At 41.9% G+C, this 26,168-nt stretch overlaps 4 protein-coding genes and 1 long non-coding RNA gene across 9 annotated transcripts; 1 reads left to right on the top strand and 4 right to left on the bottom strand.

The window, feature by feature from the left end:
• Window positions 1-1,189: 1,189 nt before the first annotated feature.
• Window positions 1,190-1,988, bottom strand: LOC108960616. The gene is made up of 3 exons (XR_001988559.2): window positions 1,745-1,988; window positions 1,442-1,647; window positions 1,190-1,328 (listed from the first exon to the last, which is right to left on the bottom strand). It is a non-coding gene; the product is annotated as an uncharacterized LOC108960616 (long non-coding RNA).
• A 331-nt stretch (window positions 1,989-2,319) lies between these two features.
• On the top strand, window positions 2,320-5,570 carry LOC104449071. Its single transcript, XM_018876387.2, has one exon. It carries the CDS (start codon window positions 2,353-2,355, stop codon window positions 5,392-5,394), a length of 3,042 nt encoding a protein of 1,013 aa, XP_018731932.2. The 5' UTR covers window positions 2,320-2,352; the 3' UTR covers window positions 5,395-5,570.
• Window positions 5,571-5,892: 322 nt separating this feature from the next.
• LOC104451764 (PRA1 family protein G2) lies at window positions 5,893-7,323 on the bottom strand. Its single transcript, XM_010066356.3, has one exon. The coding sequence runs from the start codon at window positions 7,033-7,035 to the stop codon at window positions 6,349-6,351; it is 687 nt and encodes a 228-aa protein (XP_010064658.2). The 5' UTR covers window positions 7,036-7,323; the 3' UTR covers window positions 5,893-6,348.
• A 539-nt stretch (window positions 7,324-7,862) lies between these two features.
• Window positions 7,863-11,047, bottom strand: LOC104449070 (histidine biosynthesis bifunctional protein hisIE, chloroplastic). Of its 2 annotated transcripts, none has more exons than XM_039315285.1 (5): window positions 10,735-11,047; window positions 9,037-9,292; window positions 8,852-8,947; window positions 8,616-8,767; window positions 7,863-8,317 (listed from the first exon to the last, which is right to left on the bottom strand). In XM_039315285.1, the coding sequence occupies exons 2-5, from the start codon at window positions 9,193-9,195 to the stop codon at window positions 8,116-8,118; spliced, it is 609 nt and encodes a 202-aa protein (XP_039171219.1). In that variant the 5' UTR covers window positions 9,196-9,292; window positions 10,735-11,047; the 3' UTR covers window positions 7,863-8,115. The 2 variants fall into 2 exon arrangements, with proteins under 2 accessions (XP_039171219.1, XP_010061389.2); XM_010063087.3 differs by having other exon boundaries at window positions 9,037-9,282.
• Window positions 11,048-16,740: 5,693 nt separating this feature from the next.
• LOC104449069 lies at window positions 16,741-24,212 on the bottom strand. 4 transcript variants are annotated; one of them, XM_010063084.3, is made up of 4 exons: window positions 24,085-24,212; window positions 22,444-22,960; window positions 20,516-21,677; window positions 16,741-19,983 (listed from the first exon to the last, which is right to left on the bottom strand). In XM_010063084.3, exons 2-4 carry the CDS (start codon window positions 22,605-22,607, stop codon window positions 17,068-17,070), a joined length of 4,242 nt encoding a protein of 1,413 aa, XP_010061386.2. In that variant the 5' UTR covers window positions 22,608-22,960; window positions 24,085-24,212; the 3' UTR covers window positions 16,741-17,067. The 4 variants fall into 4 exon arrangements, with proteins under 4 accessions (XP_010061386.2, XP_010061385.2, XP_010061387.2 ...); XM_010063083.3 differs by lacking the exon at window positions 24,085-24,212 and adding an exon at window positions 23,892-24,041; XM_010063085.3 differs by lacking the exon at window positions 24,085-24,212 and adding an exon at window positions 23,769-23,888.
• Window positions 24,213-26,168: the final 1,956 nt, after the last annotated feature.

Below are 26,168 nucleotides of genomic sequence, written 5' to 3'. Positions count from 1 at the left end.
TTTCTTCTTTTGTCTATTTTGATCAGCTAAGTTTGTCGACTACTATAAGAACAGGAGCTATATTGATGATATATCATGTCGTTACCAAATGAAATCTGAACCTATGTTGATATCAATCATGTTCAATTGAATATGCATATAATCAAGCCCACATGTTAAGGAGGTCTCATTATAATTTTATCTACAATTCGCCCCTCCTTTTCTTTTTCCCCGTAGGGTGTAAAGGCAATTACTTAGGCAAAAAAGTGAAAGTTGTGCATGCTGTTTCAGAGACAATCTTATGATTGTGGGTCTTCTTAGATGGCCCAGAGAATTAAGGCATAAACCTCATAGGCTTAGACTTTGACTTGTCTGTCTTTTCATCACAATTTTTATTAAAATAAAATGACCCGTATTCTAAATCAAGTCCCTTTAATTTTTTTTCTATGACATTTTTATGAAAATGATTTTAGATGAAAAAGAAATGTATTTAAAAGAATGAGTTTAGTTTTTTTTCTCATAAGAATTTAAAATGAATAAAGTGAAAGATTATATACATTTACTTATTGGTGCTTATCTTGTTTAATTCATTAAAATGGCAAGTCTGCACTTTATCTAAAGAAAAATATAGTAAATTATTCTCAGGCAATTAAAGACAAATTGATTTTTTTTTTTTTAGAAGTTAGAAGATTAAAGATTCAATTACATTCTAGATTGCCCTCGCTAATGCAAAACATTAGGCACCAACTAGTGGTAGCCGATGTGAATAATTAATGTTCAATAATTGTCAAATAATGCAAGATGGGAGCAAAAATTTGGTAGGTTTGGAATGCTAATGTCGAACATTATATGTCTCAAAGCTGAAGACTGAATATGAATAACGATTGATAATGTTCAAATAATATGAATAATTATTTTTAAAGAACTGGTAGCTTTGGGAGTTCTTGCAGGTAAGGAATCTTTTATTTAGAGACTACCAAGAAAGAAAAAAACTTTTTTTTTCGAGGGGCAAAGAATAATTATTGCAGTTCAGTCCCCAGTTGGACCGGTCTTGGTCCAATTTCCAGAGCAGCTTGGTTTCAAACCCCATGTCAGATGAGTACACCTACTGGGAAAAATCCAGCCTTGCCTCAAACACACAAAAAAAAAAAAAAAAGCACTAAAATTATAATGATTAAAAAAAAAAAGAGATATTCAAATTGTGCAGGAAAGATGTGTAGTTTGAATGCACAAAGAGACATGGCTCTATGTCATGGTGTTTGCTGTCTCCAATGCCATTTTCTGTGAGTACTGTTCTGACCAGTCTTTGGCTTCCGTGAGGAGTGAGAACCCCAGGATAGATTCATAAACTGCAATTAAGGAAAAGTTTAGTATGGACAACACATAAAACAAAAAGAAATTACCACAGCCCAAGAAAAATTATTAAACTAAGTATATAGAATATTGCACCCATTCAACTCACTTGTGCTTCAGCCACTCTGCAAACTCCTTTTGAAGCACTTCTTGCGGGTCTCTTTCTCTCTCCTTTTTTTATTGCTCAAAGCCTCTCAGATCCAACCCATACATCAGACATCAGATTCCCACCCTGTACAGCTTGTTTATTCAATTCAAAACCCACAGAGAGAGAGAGAGAGAGAGAGAGAGATGATTCGATACTTTCTTGTTTGCCTGAGAAGTGAAACGAGTTGAGAGGTTAGTTTTAATCATTTCCCAACTGTATCCTGGGCACCCATTTTGTCTTGTTTTATTGATGTGATGAACTTACTCATGATCTGTCAACGAAAACCTTTATCTTTCCTTTGTTTGCAATGATTGTGTGGATTCAAAGAAAGCAACTTTTGATCCTCCCCTTTCTTTAACACAGCATTATTTAGGAGAAGTGATTTTAAACGCCATCGATTGATTGTGTTCCAGAGCAAAAGCTTGTTAGCGAACGTTTCCCTTTCTTCATTTTATATCCTACAACCGAAGCTGATGACACTTGGTCAAAAACCTGCTCCCAGGTGCAGAGGCAAACATTTTGGGTTAGTGACTTGCCGCAGTCTGAAAGAGACAAGACCCCACATTGAGAGGTGGGATATCACATGCAGTTGCAGATGAATGACTCCTGCTTTGAATGCCACTGTTGCATTAAATCTTCTTCTGCCGGAGTCTCTTGCTTTCAGCCACTCAAATTGCATCTATATGTTTAGAAAAAATCCTCAGAACATGCCCAGTTTCTCTCTGGAAAAAAGGCCCTGTGGATGTGAAGCTTTCTCAACTTCAGAGCCTATGAGGGCATCCAAAAGTACATTTTCCGAAGTGGCTAATGTTTCTTAGAAGAAGATAAGTGCAGATCCTTAAGAGGTAGTGAAGTGAAGATTCATTTGACATATGAGGATGGATTTGGATAATAAGCCAGCCAAACCCTCCTCCAGTCTCTTCAAGGATGCTCTAGCACAGGGGGTTTCAGTTTCAGCCACATCAAAAGACAATATAATCAACACCGGCCTCACCATCAAGATTGCTAATGGCAGCAAAAGCTCTGGTAAGGACATTTTGGCATCGATTGGCTCTAAAGTAGAAGAATCGCTATGTGCAAACATAAAGAGCTCCATTGAATCATCCACGTATAATTCCCCTTCGCTTGTGTCCCCACCTTCATCAGCATTTGTCTCAGCCTTGCAGTCCCCATACATATCTCCAAGGGCCTTGGCACCAACAACCACAAATAATTCCACCCCGCCTGAGGACCCAGCTCCTCCGGCACATCCATCTCCACCGGCATCGTTCCGTGGTGCCGGCTCGCAGTCAGATGACATCCCGAGCAGCTCCTACACTCCCCCATCTGACCAATATGAATTTTCCGATGACCCATATGATGCTAAGCTCAAATTTGTCACCTGCGTCTCTGCCCCAGACCCGGCGCCACCTCGAGTCTCATTCTCCTTCCCAGTCCCACGGATTTCCTTTGGCAAAGGGGCACTTTCCCCGGCTGCCAATGCCAAGCTGAGGAGCTGTGATGTGTTCATAGGCTTCCATGGGCAGAACCCGAACCTGGTAAGGTTTTGCAAGTGGCTCAAGTCAGAGCTTGAGCTCCAGGGAATTGCTTGTTTTGTGGCCGACAGAGCTAGGTACTCAGATGGTCAGAGTCATGAGATTGCAGATAGGGTGATTCGCTCAGTGACATTTGGAATAGTGGTTGTTACCAGTTCCAGCTTTATGAATACTCTTAGCTTGGAGGAGATCAGATTTTTCGCTCAAAAGAAGAACTTGGTTCCATTGTTCTTTGACACAGGCCCTGCTGAGGTTACGGGCCTACTCAATTCTGATACGACTGATAAAGAGTGCAGAGAAGCGATTGATGGACTAATCAAGTGCCACGAGTTCAAGCTAGAAGCTAATGAAGGCAATTGGAGAAGCTGCATTGGGAGGGCGGCTGGGATGTTGAGAGCGAAACTTGGGCGCACAAGCGTGGTCGAGAAGGATGTTGAAGCATTTGAGGAGATACCCTTCCCAAGAAACAGATATTTCATCGGAAGGGAGAGAGAACTCACGGAGATTGAGAACGCTTTATTTGGATCTGGGGATTGTTTCGAGCAAGATTACACGACGTCCATCAAAGGAGAAGCGAGTGGACAATCTGAAGGGCTTGCAGATGAGGAGAGTGAAACAACTACGACGAGAGGAGGAAGATTCATTAGTCTAGACGTGGGGAAGTGCAAAGAACCAAAATTGGAGGCTTGGGTAGAGCCAGTTCTGGGAAGGAACTCTTTGAAGAGATTGAAGTACAAGAAGTCGAAGAGCGGGAGCTACAGAGGCTTAGGCAGCAGTGTGGTCTGCCTCAATGGCATTCCTGGCATCGGGAAGACAGAGCTTGCTTTAGAATTTGCTTATAGGTACTCTCAAAGATATAAAATGGTCCTGTGGGTGGGTGGAGAGGCTCGATATTTCAGGCAAAACATCTTGAATCTGTCGCTTAATTTGGGCTTGGATGTGAGCGCCGATGCTGAAAAGGAAAGAGGACGTATCCGAAGCTTTGAGGAGCAAGAATTTGAAGCATTCAAAAGAGTTAAAAGAGAGTTGTTCCGTGACATGCCTTATTTGCTAATCATCGACAATCTGGAAACTGAGAAGGAATGGTGGGAAGGTAAAGATTTACACGACTTGATTCCAAGAAACACCGGGGGATCCCACGTGATCATAACGACGCGGCTACCCAAAATAATGAACTTCGATTTGATACAGATTCCGCCTCTGCCTTTGTCTGATGCGATGATCCTAATGAAAGGGAGAAAGAAGAGAGACTATCCAGCTCAAGAGCTTGAGGTTCTGCGGAAGTTTGATGAGAAGCTAGGGAGGCTGAGTTACGGTATGTGGATTATCGGATCATTACTCTCTGAACTTGCCATTTCCCCATCTGCGCTCTTCGAAGCAGTGGACCAAGTTGCACTCGATGGCTCTTCTAGTAACACTTCCTATGTAAGCCTTAGCGATGACCAATTCTGCAAAAACAATCCCTTCCTCGTCAAAGTCTTGTTCTTTTGCTTCAATATCTTAGAGCAAACCAGTGTGAGGAGGAACCTTATGGCGTCAAAAATGCTACTTGTTGGTGCTTGGTTTGCCCCGGCACCGATCTCAGTGAGTCTGCTCACCTCAGCTGCTAAGAGTATGCCAGCCAGTGGAAACCAGTTCAATTGGACCAAGTTGTTCGGTTTCAGCTGCTGTTTAGCACCGAAGACCTGGAAAAGCGAGGAAGATTCAGCAGTCCTTCTAGTGAAACTTGGGCTGGCGCGAACAGCTAATAGGCAACCAGGGTATTGGATCCAATTCGACCCCATAACTCGACTGTTTGCACGAAGAAAAGACGGTTCTCTTGCTGCGAAAGCAACAGTTCAAGGCCTGAGAAAATTCGGCAATCCAGTTCTGAACTCGGATCACCTCTGGTCTTGTGCATTCCTAGTCTTTGGGTTCAAGTCTGAGCCCCCTCTAGTCCAACTCAAGGCAATCGACATGGTTCTGTTCATTAAAAAGACGGCCTTGCCCCTGGCAATCAGGGCATTCACAACATTCTCGAGATGCAACTCTGCGTTGGAGCTCCTAAAAGTGTGTACAAATGTGCTTGAGGAAGTGGAGAAGTCGTTTGTGTCCCAAATACAGGACTGGTGCCATGGCTCACTCTGTTGGAAGAAATCCTTGAACCCAGGAAGCCAAAGGGTAGACGAGCACGTGTGGCAGGACGTGACGCTTTTGAAAGCCACGCTTTTGGAGACCAGAGCCAAATTGCTACTGAGGGGCGGTCACTTCGACAGTGGTGAAGAGCTGTGTAGGACTTGCATCAGTATTAGGACGGTGATGCTCGGGCATAACAATGCCCTGACCCTCGCTGCTCAAGAGACATTGGCCAAGCTAGTGAGGATGAGAAGCAAGATCTGATGCTCAGGCTCAACAAAAAAATAGAGTTATGTTCATGGTCTGTTGAGCTCAGTTTTGTTGTGAAAAACACTGTAATCACGTTAGTTTAGATGCAAGATCATCAGGAGTCCTCACTAACGCTTCCACCGTTGTCATACATTTCTTTCACATTCACGAGAACAGTAGTTTTTCGTTCATATATTCTCCTGCAGTCCTTTATTTTAGGAACAGAGAAAATCATGAGCGAGAGAGGAGAGGCTAAGAGCACACGAAGCTTTATCGGAACCATGCACCACCTCAAGCGTCTCCGACGTAATTGTATCACACATGCCTACGCCAACGCATATTTTTAGCTGATCGGACTCCATCTTCCCCATTTTTTCCCGCATTTTTCAGCAGAAGAGATGGAAAGAGTCTGAAACTAATATATGCAGATGCTCATGTCCCGTTGTCATCTGCAAGGTCCAGTGCTGATTAAATAATCTGCTCATAGGCAACACAGCCATAAACAGCAGAGGGGAGAGAGGAATGTGAGCATCACGTTTCAACATCACACAAGTCGAAATGCTTTTGTTTGCTCACGAACTCAAATCACAAGTCAATCTTGCCCGCAGCAGTTAAAAAAACTCACAAGCCTGCCCCCAAATTTTACAGACCCAACAATCTCACTCCCATGACCATTTCAGGAAAACAAGAATCTCCCTTCTCCCTAGCGGGACACCACAAATCTGAAAGAGAGAAAACCCAACTTGAAAAGTACAAACCACAAGTCAAGTCAAACCCTTCTTAGAGAGGGACCAACAAACGACCCTTCAAATCCAACACAGCCACGACTCACACCAACCTCAAAATTTGTGGGTTGCGCCCATAACCACGGACAAACCAAACCCAAGAAAAACACTCACCGACCCCGACTCCACCGGTCAAGACTCGCAGGAATCCATCGTTCTCTGACAATTTTTCTCACAAGATCAATCAGTCCCCAAGTCCCGTTTTCGCAACGTTTCCGCGATCCGTGCCGTACCCGAATCCGGGCGCGGCCGCGAACCCGGCCCGCGACCCGATCAGGCCTTGAGAAGCCGCTTCCTCCTCATCAAGAAACAGGCCGTCGGGGTTCCTCAGCGCCCCGTGGACCCCGCAGAGCAACGACCCGGCTCCGACCCCGATCACCAGAGTCTCGACACGACCCACGAACCAGACCGCCGACAGCGACACCAGGACGAGAGCGCACAGCACCAGGCGGTCGTTCAGTTGGTGACCCGAGACCATCAACGGGTCTTCCCTGAAGAAATGGAAGATCAGCCAGAGGGCGAGCACGGAGGCGAAGACGATCAGGGAGAAAGGGGCGCCGAGCAGCGACACGAGGGCGCAGGAGCCGACCACGACGGCGTAGTTGACGCGGAAGTAGACGGCGTTCTTGCGGATCCGGGCCACGGCGGAGGACGCGGATCCGGGCCGGTCGAACGAGCCGGCGGCGAGGAACTCGGGCCAGGGGCGGTGGCGGGAGATGGCGGCGGAGAAGTTGTGGACGGACCGGGAGATGACGTCGGAGACGGAGATGGGTATGGTGGTGTAGGTGGCTGCGCCGCCGCCGCCGCCGCCGCCGCCGCCGCCGGGGGTGGGGGCGGCGGGCTTGGGTTGGGTCGCGGCTGGGGATTGCATCGTGGAAGGGTTGGTGGGGTTTTTGCTGACCGGTTTGACCTCACCGACCGTTCAAACCGTCCAAGCCTCTTCTCTTCTTCGCCGTGAAACGAAAGACTGCGTTTATTGTGGTCAAACATATTCAAGAAAAGGTCAAACAACGGTCTAAAAAGAAAAAAATTTATTGCTTCAGATGGGATCACGCTTTTGAAAAAGAGTACCATGTTATAACATATAGATTTCGTTATCCTTCATCTATGAAATTAGGAAAAATTTGACCCTCCGTCGCAACATGTGAAACTATCATTTGATCGGTGTGCGTGGTGGGTCGATATCGAGTCTAAAGTCCTTTGATTACGGCACGTTCCCTCTCTCGAGCTTGAGAAAAGGGCACCTTCTCCCTGCCCCCTTCCTTGTGTTGCTCATCATTTGCTTGCCTTCACGGTCGCGGCGCTGCCTCATTCCTACATGTACCGTTTTTCGTGAGTTGGTGCAAATGGTGCGCATAGCTCGTCCAATCTCTGGCGACGGAAAAGGCGAGGCCAGGCGATAGTAGTCTACATGTTTACACGACCGGAGAGGCAATTGTGCCAAATCAACTACACCGTACCCAAGTAATTATGTACTGTATTTGGACGGCACTAAGGCAACTTCAACTTTGATTATGTAGAGTTGTCCATAGGAGGAAGCACAAGAATTTCACTGTAATGGCATTATTTTCTGACTTTTACATTGAATTCATTACAGCACACTTGATTATTTGCAAAGATCTGGATGTGGACCCGAGTTACATCCCGCATTGCCTTTCTTCGGACCCTCCAGACACAAACTAAAACCGACAATAGGCATCATCAAACTAACATTCATCAATTTGCAACCTTTATATACCAAGTAAATCCCTGACCATTTGACAACCAAAGTGATTCAAAATGCCTTCTCAAGCTCACCTTCAGTACAAATGAGAAGACTTGACAAGACTATATCACAACAAACTTAAGTATTTGGCACTCGGTGCACCATTACTTTCTTCTCCACTATTAACCATCGAGAAAGAAGTAAATAATACAATGCCGGCGTACATATACAGAGAGAAGCCCATGCTTAGCCTTTTGTTCGGCTTTTCTTTTCCTCGATTCCGGACCGAGAGAACCTGTGTCGAAGAATTTCCAAAACTTCTTCCATTTTCACGTCTCTGACAGCCAGAAGAACCATGGAATGATAAAGCACGTCCGCCATCTCCGATGCAGTGCGTGCCGTATCTTCATTCTCTTCAAGCGTCCGACACAACTCATCTGCCTCCTCCCTGGAAATGAAGCTTAGGTCTTAGGAACAACTATTTGACCCGTGATGCTAACTGCTGCAATTTCCAGATTAAAACGCCATTGGACGTTCATTTTCTCTTTCACCTACTTTATCTAACAGCCGATATAAGGTCCACAAAAATTATAGGTGCAGGACAAGCTACAGTAATAAAAAGCGAGTAGGTGAAACTGTTGGCTTTCAGAACTTTTTCAACCACTTTACCGGTCTTTCTCAAGAAAGAGAGAAATTCAGGAAACAGAACTTAGACAGCATAAGATTCTCATCATTCTCCATAGTACCTGACTTTTGAGCACAGCAACTTGTTATCAAGTAATAAGCGTTTCGTCCAGGAGGGCTTCCCATCTTGTGGTTCTGCCAATTCAGCTTTTCGTCTTGAGATGGTAGACTCTAATGAGTACAAGGTAGACAAAGCCAGTTCATTTCTCGTGACCTAGCACCATTTAATGTATTCTCATTAGAATTCAGGACCTAGCACCATTAATTAATAGATTCACAAAAGTATTGTGCCTCAAACCTGGGAGGGTTCCAGTATATCCTCTATCGATGAAAAATAGCATGTCTCAGACCCAGTGTGGCAAGTGGGTCCATCAGGTTTCCCAAGATATATTATCTGGAAAAGAAAAATAAACGATTGCTTGAACTAGATCAAACAAGCCAAAAGGGCAATGTGAGAGAAATGACCAACAACTTTGAACTTACAGAATCTCGATCACAGTCAAGAAACACATCAGATATATTGATGAAGTTCCTAGAGGTTTCTCCTTTTGTCCAGAGACTTGATCTGGACCGGCTGTAAAATGTAGCCTTACGAGAGGAGATTGTTGCAGCTAATGCATCTCTGTTCACAAATCCTTGCATCAAGATGGCTCCAGTGTCTACATTTTGAGCTATTGCCACAGCCAAACCTTTATCATCCCATTTTACACTGTCTAACAGTGTGCCCACCTACAAGAATCTATTAAATTTTCATTCACAAATTCCAACTCACTTTATGTGCAAGACTCATAGCAGATAAAGCAAAAGAAACCACGAGAGAACAGTACATAGATGTTAAATGGATATCCCATAACCCAAGCATCAATGAAAATAGCAATATTCCCAACATAAAAACCGTTCGAAGCAGATTCATGTGTAACATTCCCCAAACAGACTGTACATACGTACGTACATATACATATATCTTGACCCATGTCAGAAGCCAATGTAACCAAACCTACACTTTCACACATACTTCGCTTGGGTAACAAAAGCGAACAATATGGAGTCCAGATGTAGCTCGAAGATAACTGAAGCAAATATCATCGGGCAACGATGAACACCTTCAAGAGAGATTAACAAGACAAGTGAGAAACCCACCCATCAGGTTATCTTCTCTGTCTTTTCTTTTCCAGACAAGTAACGACATCTACCAACCAAGAATGGTAGTTATCTGACTAAGTCTGGGTACCACAATCTGAGCTATCACCACAGCCAAACCTTTATCATCCCATTTTACACTGTCTAACAGTGTGTCGACCTATAAGAATCCATTAAATTTTCATTCACAAATGTCAACAAACTTGACATACAAGACTTATAGCAGACAAAGCAAAAGGAAATACGAGATGACATAACATAGATGTTAAATGTATATCCCAGAAAGAATGTGTCAATGAAAATAATCAATATAGCCAACTTAACAGTCGACCCACTAGAAGCCGATTCATGCGTAACTTTCCTTGAATGGATATGCAGCATAGATCTGCACATTTCCATATGGTTTTATTAACATCATAAAACAATGTATCCAAAACCTACATTCTCACACCTATTTCACTGGGGGGTGAAACAGGTGAACAATATGAAGTCCAGATGTAGCTCGAAGATAACTGAAGCAAAACATCATCGGGCAACGATGAACACCTTCAAGAGAGATTAACGAGACGGGTGAGAAACCCACCCGTCGGGTTTATCTTCTCCGTCTTTTCTTTTCCAGACAAGTAACGACATCTACCAACCGAGAATGGTAGCCATCTGACTAAGTCTGGGTGCCACATTTCTCACATGCAATACCAAAATATTTATTTTATATATATATAAAGACCTCAACAGTATCAGCATAATCACATAAGTACTGAAATTGCGAATTGCTTTCAAATACAACATTGAAATGAAGTCGACCCACAACCCAAAACATGTTAAGTCACCAATATTTAGGCTACATACACAAACCAAAAAAATAACATTCAAGAAGCCATGCATGCCAAAGTAGAAGCATTTACAACAACCCATCACCGATGCCCGTGTGTTTCATTCGAAACAGTCGAAGAACATCGAGGCCGTAAATAGCCATATTTCGACATCGTCATGAAAAGCTCCGACATGTAATCCCGAAGTAGTGGGCACACGCTGCAGTACCTTGCTCTGAAGAGAGACATCCTTCCCCGGCACACCCGCCGCCGAAGCGAATGCCACGCGACACCTCCCCCTCCTACTCCCGCTAGAGCAACCGCCCGAAACTCTCCCAGCGGGAAGCCTCGCAGGTTGAAGACGGAGGGAGGACGAGACCACCATTTTCGCGGACCAGTGAAAGAAAAAAGGGAAGCTAACACCCCCTCCTCGCCTCACCGAGAAACCAACATCAGCCTAAGAGAAGAAGGGGCGAAGCTACAGAAAGCGTCGATGGAGATTCGGATGCGTGAGCTCCGGTGGCGCTGAGCAGAGGAGAGGGAAAGCTCTACTTAAAGACGCCATTTTTAGGGTTTTTCTGGAGGAAGGGGCTGGTCACAATCTATCAGGGCTTTCGAAGGCCCGCTGTGGAGAAAGATATCAGGGCTTTCGGCCCAAGTACATTTTGTATTTTGTCAATCTATTATATGCTAAAACTCTATATAAAGCTCCGTTTATTTCATAGAAAATTTGAAAATATAAATTTCAAAAAATGATCACTCATATTACTCACAAAAATAAATAAATGAAAATATTTTTATCACCCATGAAAAAATTTAAACATAAACGATTGTTGATAATGAATATATTTTTTTATTAGTTAATTATTTCAATCAATATAAACCATTTTTCGGGTAAATATCTTTCAAATCACTCATTATCGAAAATAAACGGAACCCAATATCTAATTACATAAAGCAAGAGCACCTCCTACTTGTACAAGATCTTAATCATTTTCTCTCTTCCTCGAATAACCTCTAATTACTTAATTTTATAAATATTATTTGTCTCCACGAATAAATGCATAAGCTAATAAAATTTACCTTATATCCCACATATTTCAATTATTAATGTTGAATCTTTTCTATCTTACAACAATTGAAACTGCTTTGAGCATTGCAAAGAAAAAATAATAATTACATTGGATCTGACACTTTCTGAATGAGGAGAAAGACATACAAAATGATAGGTGTTGTTGACACTCAAAGTTGATCATACTATCATGTGCCGGTCACTAGGACTAAAACAAGCCAGGCGAAATTACACATGTATATCATTGGAATATTAGCATAGGATCAGCTATCGACAAGCCTAATGATAAGGACTTAATAATCAACAACGCAAGAAGTCTTCAAGTGATCAATTGTGACAAGTACTAAATGGCTACCCAAACAATGTTGGTAGCAAAAAATATCTTTCACCAAGTGTTATTTTTGGCTTTTATTTAACAGAGACAAAAGGTTTTGTGCTAATTCTAGATAAAGAAAATCAAATGCAATGAAAAGATCGAATTGTCAATTTCAAATAGGTGTGTAATTGATAACCTAGTTACCTAACGTAAATTGTCATTTCCTTAAAAGGAGTGAGAAGTAAAGTGAAAAATCTCTAGGGGAAAGGGGAGGAAAAAATTTCGTAGTGATGCTTTGTACTTTTTGTTCCTGTTCAATTTCGGTGCTTCAATTTCAAGAGATCTCTTGCCTTCAAAGCAGCAGGAAATCTTCATGTCGGAACTCTGGGGTCCTTTGGATTATTTCTAAACGAGATAATTGCAATCAGTGTCGGTCAACTTTGCCTTACACATCGAAAACCTTTTCTTGCATTTCAAAATTTACACTTTTGCATCTCGCTAACCTAGCAAACGTCTCATATGCCCTCACTCACACGCATCCAAAATTTATGCCCAAGGAATGAAATCCATGTCGAGGATTGGATATTATCGTGCAACCTGAAATTAAATGCAGAAAAGCTAAGTATGGTAATTGTAGTTTTCCTTCTTTCTCCTTTTTTTTTTCGGCCCAACTTTTTGAAGATTTGGAATCGATTGCAATGTCCCTCCCGACGTTGCATCCAGCCGTCTTTCAGCTGGAGCTCCGGTCAAGTGCTTGTTGTTCGACTAATTAGTTCGTCTTACAGAACACTTATTATGAGTTGCCCATTGACTTTTTAAGTTTTTGTAACTTCCTTTCTGAAGTCTCCAAATCGATTGCAATATCCCGTCGGTGTTGGATTTGGCCACTTTTTGCAACAGTCCTGCACTTCAAGTCTTTTTCACAAATCTAACTACCCATATCATAGAAACAATAAGTCAAGTGACGAAATAGTATATTGCGTTTTCATTGTGGTCTCCAAATTTAGTCGAAACTTACAAAGCTGGCACGAAATCATTAGGAATGTCTTATATTATTTGAAAAGAAAAAAGGACCTCTTAGGCTTGTAGCATAGGGTAAGACAAAAGCAAATCAGCAATGAAGAGAAAATTTTAACATTACCACACACAAAACAATTTGCACAAATTGTTTATCAGCACAGACTAATTGTTTAGTCTATAAGTCAATTGTTTTGCTTGTTAAATAAAAATACACATAACACGAGTACCAAATGCTGATATGGTTTGATAATATACTGAAATTTTCATTATAAAGAATGCCAGATCATTATAACTACTTATAAGAGTTACTGTGGGAGCAAAATATTTATAACTAAGAAGAAACGATTTTGTAATTTATATTAAGTGGTAGTCACTAGTAAAGTCTATGCCATTGCCACACGGATGTACCAAGCAAGGGCAGGACATACCTTGCTTAGGTAGCCTAAGTGGATCTCCGGTGAAGATTAGATCAATGTTGAGTTGGGTTTGAAACTCATTTGAATACTCTACGGGGCATTAAAAGAAAATGAAAAGTTAGGAGATAACTTGCTACATGTGCCAAAATTTGAGAGATAAAATGTAATTCAACATTTGTTGATGGACTAATTTACCCTTCTTAAGAGAGCAAATTAGTCACATGACAAGCACATAACTGGCGCTCCGACTGCAAAATGATTACAACCAATTTCAAGAATTCATGGGGATATTGTAAAATCGAGAAGTCAAGGGCCAATTTGCAACAAATACCAAAATCTTGGGTCGAGGGGCAGTTTGGTAAGATCATGTCGGCCTTAGGCCTCAAATGAATTTTATTTCAATTAATTAGGCTGTCACAACTTACATGGTCGCGTTTAAATTGGTCTTAACGAATGATGCTCATTAAAAATTAAAATAGCAAAAGAACGACACATAAGATTTCACAAATTATCTAAAAATCTTGTAAAATAATTAAGAAACTGAAATCAGTTCAAATGGGCTGATAATAATATGGCATTAGCTATTGAAGATCAAACTAAAAAAAATTGTTGAAAACATACAAAGTTTTGCCACTCATAAAAATACAGAAGTTATAATCGCCATATTGCATTAATTGGCTATTGGTATCTATTAGGACTACACCTATCACCTAAAGGAGGTGCATAGATGACAATGTGGAAATAAAACAAAATTAAGATTATATTGTGTCGGGGCAATGTTTGTTGACAAGTTGTGTAGTGTTCAAATCTTACCGATGTGCAATGATCTATCACAAGATGTAAATAAGAGTTCATGGGATAGAAAATTGCACACGACAAATTTATGGTGATTCAACTTTAACAAGCCTATGTCTACATTCTCGTGCTGACAACTTATTGGCTGAATTCCACTATGATGAATCAATGAAAAGTTACAAGGATAAAGTATTCACTACTCAAGCTCGTGTGAAAGATTATTAGATTTCACACTGTTGACCTCTAAGAAATTACAATGAACAACTCATGAAAGATGAAAATATTGAGGATAAGACTTCGTTGGACTTTAGAATTCATAACTTCTATGCACAGTATTACAACTTCCTTTAATACTCCATAGTATCCAAGCTAACCATTGAACTCATGCTCAAAGGATCATTTATTCAATCAACCCATTGGACTTGAATCTGGAAGATCTGATCATTTATGAATTGCCAAGAATAAAATCCCCAAAAGATGTACCACCCATACAAAAGATAGGGTTTCCATAAGTTGAGTCATTTCTTTGGAGAACATTACGTCTTCAATTGATTGTCCCGTTGATAAACTGAGACATTCCAAATAAGTAAGGTTTTATTCAATATTTTCCTTTCGGACAAACAACATGACAATCTTCTAGCCGTTAGCACAATAATTCATAGTCAAATCAATCTCCATATTCCATTGATATTGAATATTAAGGATATGATCTCCACTACGTCATTGAATCCGATAAGTAACGTCTGATGATACATATCACAATTAAGAAAAGTTTTGTCTATCCTCCAAGTCAATTAAAGAGCTTTGTTCAATCTGCAGCCGAGTACCTGGAATTGTTTTATTCAATAAAGTGTATGGACTCCACAAAGTAGGCGCAACCTAATCTTTTCAATAAGAAGTCAGAAACACCAGCGCCACCATTTTTCCATTGAATTGCTATTCATCACGTACTCGGGACGCCAACGTGGTCTTCTTAACATGATGCTGCGTCGACTAATACGTATGGACAACCTGGATCCTCCTTCCTTCCGCATTATCTCTTTCTTCATCCGACACGCAAGAGCCACCCCTTCCGACCCCCCATCGGCCGCCATCCAGCAGCCATGCACCACCACCACCACCACAAGTCGAGCGGAGCCAGACCACCAACCGACGACCCGCCGGGGTCGACTACAGTCACCGCCTACTCAATCTATCGAAAACGATGGAGCAAAACACCGACACGGACACGCGACGAGCCGACGGAATCCCGAAGCGGGGGCCAATGGCAGGTGCGTTGTTACGAGCAAAACGAAGGGCGAAGGGTAGATGCGTCGCGTCCTTTTCCGGAACACTATCGCCACTTCAACTTTTCAGATAATTTAATCGTCTTGCACATAAATTCACATACACAAGTGGGGTTGCCGGCATACAATATAATTAATGATGTAGAAAGATCAAAAAAAAATATATTGTTTTTCCATTTTCGGGGACAAAAAAGAAAAAATTTGCCGGTGCACTGCTTGAGGGTTTTAATGAAGTCCTTATCGTACTTGAAGGGATAGGTTTAATTTTATTTATAATTTGTTTTTTATAACTTCTTGGACACAGAAACTTGCCATTATAAAAAAATAATTGATTGAAGGGTTGAAAGAGAGGGAGAGAGAAAAAGACAGGACGTGTCCCACACAGCAACCAAATGGACAGCAATTCAGTCTTTCTAAGGAAGCAATCAACGCTGTCCAGCTTTCAACATGCAAATTGCAACATCCACGTCCCATCCCATCTCCACCCAAATTCTTTATTTTATTTTATTTTTTTGACCCAGAAAATTAATTTATTAATTAAACAACTACTTGCGCAGTGTCTTATCAAGCTAAAAGCAAAAAACAAAAAAATAAATGATAAAAAAAGAGAGGGAATATTTACTGTTTAAAAATCGAGAGAAGGGGGCAAAAAAGGGAGGAGACAGCGCCTCAGAGAATTCGGGAGTGCCCCTAGCCAAAATATGCGTGCCCAGCCAAGCCGACGGCCATCTGGGTCTGGGACAGAATATCTTCTGAGGCTCCGAACAGTCGTCAACGTTAAAAGCACCAAAAGAATGATGCAAAGAAGAGAGAGACAGAGAGGAGTGAGAGATTTGAAACCTTTGGAGTGAAAGCAGATCGATGATGAACAGGGAAGAAGAGGCAGACGACAAAACTTCATGCGCACGTGCGTGCATGCATGCATGTGGGTGTGCAGCTTACAAAGATTTCCAGGTTTCCAGAGCATACTGAAGGCCTGCCGTTCCTGTTCGAGCGAAGACGACTACCTCATCGAGTTTATGTCTTCAATGTGTGTGTGTGAGAGAGAGAGAGAGAGAGAGGGTGGCTCCGGGGTTTCTTGGCTTGATCATGGACTGAAAACTTCAAGGAGAGTTTGGAGAGTTGATGCAGATTTTAAGATTTCATGTTCATCACTTTCAGGACTTCCAAAAATGATGGGTTACAGATTGGGGAAACATCATGCAGAGGGAAAAAGCAGCTTAAAAGCGAATGGTTTTTCTTTCTTCTTTTGGTAAAGATTGATGATTAGCTATTATTAGGCAATGCAGTAGGAAGTTTTAGAGAGGGAAAAAGGGAGCACATAAAAGTCTTAGGAGTTTCTAACGAAGTCAAGGTTCGTTCCCAACTATTATTCAAGGATTTGCTTATACATTGTCCAAGTCTCATTGAAACCTCTTTTCAGTTTTTTCGGCCTAAAGAGAAAGTCTCAAAATTTCGCTTAAAATCTGACATGGTATCCACTGTGAGAAAAGTTCAAGCACAAAACCTATTGACATCTCAGCAGCTCAGACTCTTGCAGCTTTGTGTTGCGTCTTCCACCGAAACCCCGCTTGTTTTCTGTTTGGCAACCAGGTAGAGAAATCCCCTTTGAATTTCCAGCTCCCGTGCAAAATAGCATCGGCCTCAACCTTGATCGCTATGACAAGCTCTGATAATAAAGAATGCCAGGTCTTAGATGGCCTCTCGAGGATGAAGCAGCCGTAAAAGGAGCTTGCTGCAGCTTCGAACCTTCTGCATTATGACTTGAGGCAACTGGGCTTGTGTTGGATCGAGCAGAGAAGTCTGCAGGATAGCTGCCGAAGTACAAAGGATCCTGTGACTGGTGGGGAAAGAAGGTACTCGCTTGCCTTGGATCACAATCAATGGTTCTCGACAGCGGTATATGTTCCCTAAAGATTTCTGGGTTTCTCAAGAGATCAGCCTCATTATTTTCAGGAGCATCGTCAATTACTATAATCTCTTTGGGGTGATTGGCAGGAGAACCAGCTTTCTTGGATTGCGATTCAGGAAAACTAACAATTCTGACCTGATTGTGCATGGTAAAAGCGTTTGGTACGTCCACTGGCTGGCAAGGTTGAGTCGATGAGCTGTACCCACCATTGTAATCCCGTGCCTCCGTGAAACCTTTAACTAGCCTCTGCTGTGTTGCAAACGCACTAGGTGAAACTTTTGCTGTCTTTGGGTTCAAAAAGCTTATAGAACTGCCCAGTGCCCCAGCGCCAAAATGTGGTTCACCAATACCATTCAGGTCCTCACACGTGATCTTAGAACCTTGAATAACCAGATGATCTGCAAAACCATACTTTTGACTTTGACCTCCGGCACTGAGAACACTGGAATATAACGAGAACTGTGGACTTGGATTGTTCTTCTGGGCACCATTCTGACACTCCGACTGCCCCAGAGGAAACGAAGCATCTTCCTCTTTGTTGACCACAACCAGGTCCTTTCCCATCAGCCTCAGAATCGGATTGGAGGCAGATGGGCTAGCAAGGTCACAGTCACCTCGACCAGGACCATTCAATCGATCGTCAGGAGAAGTAACTGGATCTCTGGAGGAGTAAATCGTAGGGGAAGCTGACCTCTCAGGTCTCATGTAACCAGTAGGATTGAACGTTTCAGGCCTTTCATCCATCTGAGCCAGTCCAGCATAAGGACTCCTACCTAACTGCTTTCCCATCACTGGAACCGCCAATGGAGCCATCATTCTCCTATTCATATGAGGTGATTCTCGATAACTCAAAGCGATGTTCTGAGACAGCCTTTCCTTTCTTTGGCAACAACATGGTTGGTCATCAATTGTCGGAAAAGGAGGGCCCTTTTTAATGGATCTGTTTCCAACTCTGAGTTTCTCCGCATTTTCAGCATTACTTTCCACAACTTCAGCAGAAGCCTGTGCAGTAGCTGCAACATCTTTGACCGAAGGCTCATTACAAGTGCCCAAGAAACCCGACCAAGAATCATTTTGATGCTCTTGTGGTGCCAATCGTTCTGAACAGTCCACATCTACCCTATTTTCAGCAGAGTTTGAAATGGTGGATGTTGCTGAAACAGGAGAATCCGATGAATCCCCATCAACTAAATCTTGCTGATCTTGAGAAGAATGAACCTGGCTAGTAGTTAACGATGAGTTCCCTTGAAAGTCTTCCGAGCCCATAGCTCCTGGACTAGGAAGAAAAGAACCTGGCGGTCCTGGAATGGGAATTGGATCAATCTCAGGGAAGGAGCTTGCTTGCCCATCATCGGAATCCTCATCAACTCTATCATTTCCATTTTGCTCATTTGCACCATTACCATCATCCTCTGCAGTAGAAAATTCTCCCCCATCTGTAAAAAGAGAAACCTTAGATGTTCCTAGGAGTCGCTGAGAGTGAGTCTTAAAGCGACTATTCATATGATTATCATACTCAGAACTGAAGTATCTGCTTAAGCCCCAGCTTGCATCCGCCATGGCCAAGCCGGATGGCATGTCAGCACCATTTACATCATTATTGACTTCATTTGGATTAGATTTTATGCCATCAATTCTCTCTGGTAAACCAGCACTCACTGCAAATGAAGGCTGTATGTTCTCTCCGTCAATTTCATCGAAGCAATGACTTGCTGATGGTGTACTCCTGAAAGCAGTCGCTTTCTCCCTGGGTAAAGGACTTCTCTCTCCTCTTTCTTGTCCAATTACATGTTCACTAAAAGACATATCGTCAAAAGAATCTTCCTCAGCAGATTGATGCTCAACAGGATCCTGCCCTACTTCACGATGATGTTGCAATTTAGGTCGCAAGGCCACCACCTGCTCACCCATTTCCGTAGCCAAAAGCACATTTGACTTCTCAAAGTTTGAGCACTTTTCAGTCCCATTGATCTCAGGTGATTGGCAGAGAGAAAGGACCCTTTTTCTCAATGTGGAGAACCTCAAAGCTTTTCTCGAGAACGCACGAGAGTTCCTTGACGACCTTGCATTCACGTTGCAAGGGAGGCCATAATCACTATCTGGGTTTGCGTGTATTTCAAGTGTCTTGTTTCTAACAAGCTGCGATGAGCAATGTTCAGAATTGTCGTGAAGAATCAATGAGGGACTACTGTCACCGAGGGAGTTGTCCTTGCGAAATTTTCGCTTCGCTGGGGAAAGCGACCTCTCTGTAATGTCACCAGTCCTGCCACCTAACATGCCTCCCAATCTTTTTCTTCCTGGAGACTGCTTCATCTTCTCAATCATTTGAGACCCATCCAACGGCTTTTCCTTCCCCTCAATCATTTGCTGGTCAGATAGACACGATGACTTCTGAAGTCCACTGTCCATGGTAAGATTATTTCCGGGGCATGATTGACCACTTTCAACCAGCAAATTCTGAGCCAAATGCAGTTGACATCTCAGAGGTGGAAAGTCTCTAGTTGCCGCCTTCTTTGCGAGACCCGTTCTCTTCGAGGATGCCCATGTTCTGAGAGATCCACAATCACCAGGTTTCATTAGCCCTTGGGATCTTGAAGTCTGTCTTTGAGATCCCCCACTTCCTTCTCGAAGTGTATTGTGCTTCTTATGATTACCAATGACCTGTTGACAAGGATTTGCACCCATAAATACATTGACTTTAACTATTTATATTGTAAGAGCACAAAGCAATGTAACAAGCCTGCCTACGTAAGCAAGCATGATATTGGAGAAGTGCTAAATATGGCAAAGCACTTAGATTTAGCATATATTTTGAATAAAAAAATTGTAAGAGCAAGGCTTGCCGAAGCGGTTAACACGTGTCTTATCAGTTCCGAGGTCTGGGTTCAACGTTCATACTAAACGCTCCCAAAGGATTTGGTGTCAAAACAAAAAAGAAAGAGGAAGGCGTAAAAAGAAAAGGAACCATAATAATTCAAAAGAGAGAACGTTTCACAAACTCCACATAAGATTAAAATCACCTATAAAAACAATTCTTCCTCTTGGAAATACCAGTAAGCTAGATCGAAGAATTTCATCCAAGAAAAGCCTGGTGTTGTCGGCGAGAGTGCATGCATGAGCATGTTGGCATTATGCGCCAGAGAGGAAGAAGATAGGAGAGGATAGATACAGTAAAAAAGCAAGAGCGGCAAACCTGCAATTCATGTGCCTTGCGAGGATGAATCTTCTTGCCCTTGGAAGAAACTTTTAGATACTTGAGATGTTTTGACCCATGGAGCCTCCTCTTCTTGGAGAACGCCTTTCTTCCTTTGCTTCCTCTCAGACATCTCTTCGGTCCTAAATCCTCCCGAACTTGTGAGACTGATGGAGCGTCATTAAACTTGGACAAGATCCTTAACTTAGTGCCATTGGCATCTATATAAACTGCCCCAGCATCATTAGCACCATCACCATTAACAGCTGATGAGGTTTTCTTTTTCCCTTCAGCAGATGGCTCAGCATCTCTAGGCAAGCATGAAACCCCGGCCCAATTCGAACCATTCCTTCTGTCAAGCTCCTCTATAGTGCATCTCGGCGCTTTTGTGTATATATCCACCATCAACCTAATCTTTCTTGGCTTAATTCTTGGCCGGATCAATTTATCAGCCGCCTGTTTAGGTGTAGACTCAATTGAGAGGCATTGATCAATGTGGGCATTCAAGGTTGTGTTGGAAGAGGATGAGAAAGTCTTGCAGACAGGGCAAACTTTGGAAGCCATCGCTTCTGATATGCTAGTACAATTTGAGGAAAGATCTTCTGTTGAGCTACGCTCAGACTTTCCACCAAATTTTACTATCAACCGGCACTTTTTGCCAGTCGGCTGGCTTGTGCTCACAGCTTTGCCAGAAGTCGCTTCCTTATCCTTTCTGACTGAACTTTCCACCAAAACGTCAGTTTCTACAGCCGAGCTAGGTTGCCTACTTGTGGACACGGGCTCAATCTGTGACCCAGAAACAGCGCTTGTTGTTATTAATGGATAATCATCCTCGCCTCCAGATTTCAATGAGCTAATGTCTTTGCAGGATGGTACAGTATCACGATTCGAATTAGAATTGACATCTGAGTCGAATGAAGGGAGATCACTGTTAGGTCTGGAACTAGGTTGTTCCCTCCTTTCCCAATTGCTTATACTTCTTTTATTGAGCGATCTAGCTTCAACCTTGCATCTCTTTGACGACTGAGTTCTCACGGTATCAGGATGCTGAAAAGGCGGCAATAGATCCTTCACACCATGCTTCAAGCAAAGCTGCAAGTTCTTGAGGGAGAAAGGCCAGTTGGTCTGTATATTTTTGCTCCTGGCTTTGGAAACATACTCTCTGCAGCAAATTAAAGAAAGGGGTCCACGTTAATGCAGCAAAATCCAAAAATAGAGTGCCAGAATCTGAAGAACGGAAAATCTTCCTTTGAGCAAATCTAAGAGAGTAAGCTAGATTATAGTATTGTATGTCAACTCATGGAGAAATCATATGCACCATGTAGAACCCATATGAACAGTGAATCAAGAAACAGCCAAGAAATGCCCATATTACATCAAGATCCGGTATCCAGCTGACTGAAGAGGGGAGGGGAGGGGAGGGGGAGTCCTTTAATCTGCTCCATCGTGAAATCGGTACAAGTACAGTCTGAGAGATGGATGGCTAAAGTTTACCGCCCAGAGATGAGCTCATGTAGAATTTCAAATGTACTAAAGTGACGCAGAATCAACCAACCACATCCAGGGCACAAGGGCGAGTGATTAACAGCGGACTGAGGATATAAAATATCAGAAAGAGAGAGACACGAATTTAAAACCCACTTAGCACACAGCTCCATCTACTGCCATCATGAGAGCCGTGGATCAGTAAAACAGCGCCAAAAGATCAATAAAGAACAAAAGTTTATCCAAGCAGCAAAGAAAAGGCAAAAAATCTGGAACTGGGTCTGACTCAAGAAGCTCCCACATGACCTTGAGATCTATGAAAACACAAGCAGTTAGAAGCCAGCCAGAAACATCATCAAAGAAAGACTTGTTTCATGAACAATCTTGTTCTTGCAGATGAGAAGTGAAGGGAAAGAGAGCATTAAAGAAGGAAATAGATTTACCTTATAGAGAAGTTGGGACGTGGTGGATTCTTAGACTGCAGATCTACCTCTGAGAAGGCAAGTGTGTGCGAAGTAGAAGCCCTCTCATCAAAAGAGGGGTTATTGAGGAGTGGGACTTGGCAAGGACATGGAGGATCTGATGGAGGATTTTCAATGGATAACATCTGATGAAAAGCTTCTCCTTCCTGTAGTGTTGTATCTCCTCCAACAGTCACAAGAATCTGCTCTTCTTCTTCCTCTTCTCCTGCTGCAACTACGTCTACTATTACTACTATCCTTGGGCCTTATCTTTAACTTTGCCTTCAGCATAACAATCGACCTCCCTTCTTCTATCTTCTCTTGTATTTACCTCTCTCTCTCTCTCTCTTTTAACTCTCTCTCTCTCTCTTCCCCCACCCTTTTACTCCGAAACCCCACCACAAAAGCAGACCATCTTAAACAAGCAACAACATCCCCAGAAATACAAGATCAATCAGAGAGAACCCCACAGCTACAATAATCTGCATCCATCATCAGCCTGCAAGAGAGAGAAGAAACAAATTAACATGGGATGATGGAGATTTGAAGAGGACCCAGAAGAGCGAGGTCGGGTAAGATGTTCCAGAACACGCCAGAACGTTATTTTATGTGAAGGGTACAAGTGGATTCGACGCAACTACAGTCGATCATTGGAGCTCGAAGCCCAATTAATCGAGCGAAGATCAAGATGTAAAACAACCCGGAAGAGCAAGGCCGTGTTTTGATAACTCACTGTTCATGAGGAAGCATTATTTCATGGCAGATGAACAAGGCTAAGAGCCCAAAATTGAAACTTTGCCGAACAAGAATCAAACAAGAGCAAAGCCTTGAGATGTTTAAGGGATTGAAAGAAGTAAGCTTTCATCAGGAAGAAGTTCCCCAAAAGAAGAAATCTCGTGGGAAAAGCAATCTTTTGGGAAGTGAACGAGATTACACGAAAATAGAAACGCGAAGCTCCCACAATATCATCAAGAACAGCCAAAGAGCGATCTTGACACAGAAGAAGAGACCTTTTGAAAGATTGTGAAGAAACCCAAAAGCCCAAAATTTTTACTGGGATCGCCTAACTTTGTACAGTAAGTACTGACCTGACCATGACTCAAAACCAAAACCCATCCAGTATAAACACAAGACCAAGTTTTTCCTTCCCTTTTACCCCTTCTTGGGCGAGAACACGAGGGACTCGAGAGTTTGCCAAGAGATTAGACCAACATGACTCTGACCGGAAGAGCTGATCATGAAATAACAAGTTTCAAAGACCCAGCAAAATGATCTCAGACTAGAGAGCAAGAAGAAGAGAGAGCCACCACACGAAGAGAAGTAGAACGATCAAGAACTAAAACCCAACCAGTGACTGAGTGATAGACACAGAGAGAGAGAGAGAGAGAGAGGGATCGGAGAGGAGCAGATGAGATGAATCTGGAACAAACCTTTCAGCTTTTTTTTTTTTTTTGGGTGAAGATCTTTTTTGTTGGGTTTCTGAGAGAGAATGGTTTGCAGAGAGAGAGAGAAATATGAGGCCTCAAAAATAAAGGGAGCAAAATCAAAAGGGGTCCAGATGAAAACAAAACAGTAGCGAGAGAAAGAAGAGATTGAGAGAGAGAAACAGCACCACCCACTCACACATCAAAAGGGGCATCAGGTTCTCCCTTCTCTCTCTCCTCCACGCCAAAAAGCAGAAATTGTACCCATTTTTTTCACTCGACGATTCACCTCCCATCTTGTGAATATGCGTTAATGGGGTCATTTTATATTCAGTGTAGGAAGAAAAAGGCGGAGAGAGAAAGACAGAGAGAGAAGAGAGAAGAGAGAAGAAAATCAGAATCGTGTATTCTCTCTCTCTCTCTCTCTCTCTCCTGTATACCTACCCTACGCCACCTCATTTTCGTGCCATTTCTTTAATCCCGATATTTTCATTCCTCTGGTTCACACCCAAAAAAAAAAAGAAAAAGGAAACATTTTTCCTCTCTTTTTTTCTTCTTTTGCTGCTGGGAAGCAGTTCATTCATGATGGGGTTGGGGAAAAAAAAAGAAAAGAAAATCGGAATACCCAGTTCTTGTTCTTGGCCCATCCTTTCTTCTCGTTTGAATTGCCGGACATTGCCCTGCTCATGTTTCTTGCTACACGACAAACCTCTCGCTGTCTGACAATTACCCCCACCGTGTGGAAAATCAATAAAAAAAAAATTCACACACCCTTTCCTCTTCTTCTTCTTCTTCTTCTTTTTCAATTCCCTCTTGATTTTTTATTTTGCTTTCTTTTTCTTTTCTTTTTTCCTTCCCTTCTTTCTTCTTCCTCCCCAATGGATGGTCGACTGGAGATATTTAAAAACGGCAGGAACGAGGAAGGATCGCGTGGAGTCAGCAACGCCAAAAAGGCTACCGTAGCGGCAGCAGCAGTCAGCAGTTCGTCCGCAGCAGCTTGTTTGGAGACCCTCCTACTCTCTCCTCTCGAATCCTTTGGCTTTTGGTAGAAATACATTATTAGGCTATATTTGATCTCGTATAGATTTTTAACTAAGATGAGACTAGAGAGGATATAATATAAAATTATGAATTTTATTATATTTTATTTATTATTTGATGAATCGTAATAATAAAATCAGACATATTCACGTTATATCGAGATTATATCAATTTATATCTAATCTTATCATATCTTGAATAAGCATCAAGTACTATATAAGATAAAATTTATCTTATCTTAAATTTTATCCTGATTGTTGATGTAGTCTTGTAGATGTTGATATGGAAACAACCCATAGTTGATTGGATGCAGCCCATCTCCAATGTAGAGAAATGAAATGAATAATTTCATAATTTAAAGATGATTTGTGTAAAGAGAAAATGATTAATGTGTTATGCATGTAAGGCTTATCTTATATTGCATCCTATTTTTTTTTTTTGTAGTTTCTTCAAGTGGATTTTCGATCATTTTTTTTACAAAACCCATTTTACACAACACACGGCATGTTTTTTAAACATGAGATGATTAATCCTATTTGCCACATTGATGGGCGAAAATGGTGTTTTGGGAACAAGTTTTGAAAGAAAATTATCAATTGAGAAAACGTTAAAAAATTTAAGATGAAATTGGTTTGATTAGTCTATTGTGCAAGTAAGGCTAATCTATTTTGAATACTATTTTTCTAGTTACTTGTAGGAGCGAGCATAAGTCCAAGGTAGAATTGGGAATCGAACCAAATCAGTTATAAGAACTAGTTCCAAATTACCGCGATTACCCATCTAGTTCCGCGGTTTCAAAAAAAAAAGTGGAATTGATATTGTGCAGTTTGATTCCCAATTATTGGGTAAGAATCAAGCGAGGAATCAAGGCGAGAACCTAGAAATCAATAAATTATGATTGCATATTTCCAACTTTTTATTATTTATTTTAATTTATGCGTTTATCTTTTATGAATTGTTGCTATTGACAAATGGAGATTTTTATTATTGCATTCACTTTCATTTTACTTAACTAAAATGAAACAAAAAGGAAAGAAAAAGATGAAACAAAAATATGAAACAAAAAATAAATAAATTGGCTAGTTCCCAATTCGATCCTATAATCGATCCTGAAACCGGTTAACATCATAGGTTTTAGGTTTCATGTGAATTTTGGATTGATTCTAAAGTCACTCGCTGTATTTCTTTTACCGAATTTAGGTAATCTTTGACTAAACTCATTTACACGACAAACCACGTGTA

This window comes from Eucalyptus grandis, chromosome 6 (genome assembly GCF_016545825.1).
Source record: "Eucalyptus grandis isolate ANBG69807.140 chromosome 6, ASM1654582v1, whole genome shotgun sequence".
Lineage (NCBI taxonomy): Eukaryota > Viridiplantae > Streptophyta > Magnoliopsida > Myrtales > Myrtaceae > Eucalyptus > Eucalyptus grandis.
The sequence above is the reverse complement of the archived record's forward strand: the minus strand, read 5'-3'. Positions and strand labels throughout refer to the sequence as shown.

Excerpts from the sequence above, each read along its gene's own strand:
- LOC104449071 (XM_018876387.2), top strand. The coding sequence starts at position 2,353 with ATGAGGATGGATTTGGATAATAAGCCAGCCAAACCCTCCTCCAGTCTC.
- LOC104451764 (XM_010066356.3), bottom strand. The coding sequence starts at position 7,035 with ATGCAATCCCCAGCCGCGACCCAACCCAAGCCCGCCGCCCCCACCCCC.
- LOC104449070 (XM_010063087.3), bottom strand. The coding sequence starts at position 10,890 with ATGGTGGTCTCGTCCTCCCTCCGTCTTCAACCTGCGAGGCTTCCCGCT. Across the intron at positions 8,768-8,851 it reads ATATACTGGAACCCTCCCAG|GTCACGAGAAATGAACTGGC; the intron begins GTTTGAGGCACA and ends AAATGGTGCTAG. Across the intron at positions 8,318-8,615 it reads TTGCTGTGCTCAAAAGTCAG|GGAGGAGGCAGATGAGTTGT; the intron begins GTACTATGGAGA and ends CTTCATTTCCAG.
- LOC104449069 (XM_010063084.3), bottom strand. The coding sequence starts at position 22,607 with ATGTTATCCATTGAAAATCCTCCATCAGATCCTCCATGTCCTTGCCAA. Across the intron at positions 21,678-22,443 it reads CGTCCCAACTTCTCTATAAG|AGAGTATGTTTCCAAAGCCA; the intron begins GTAAATCTATTT and ends AATTTGCTGCAG. Across the intron at positions 19,984-20,515 it reads GCAAGGCACATGAATTGCAG|GTCATTGGTAATCATAAGAA; the intron begins GTTTGCCGCTCT and ends CCTTGTCAACAG.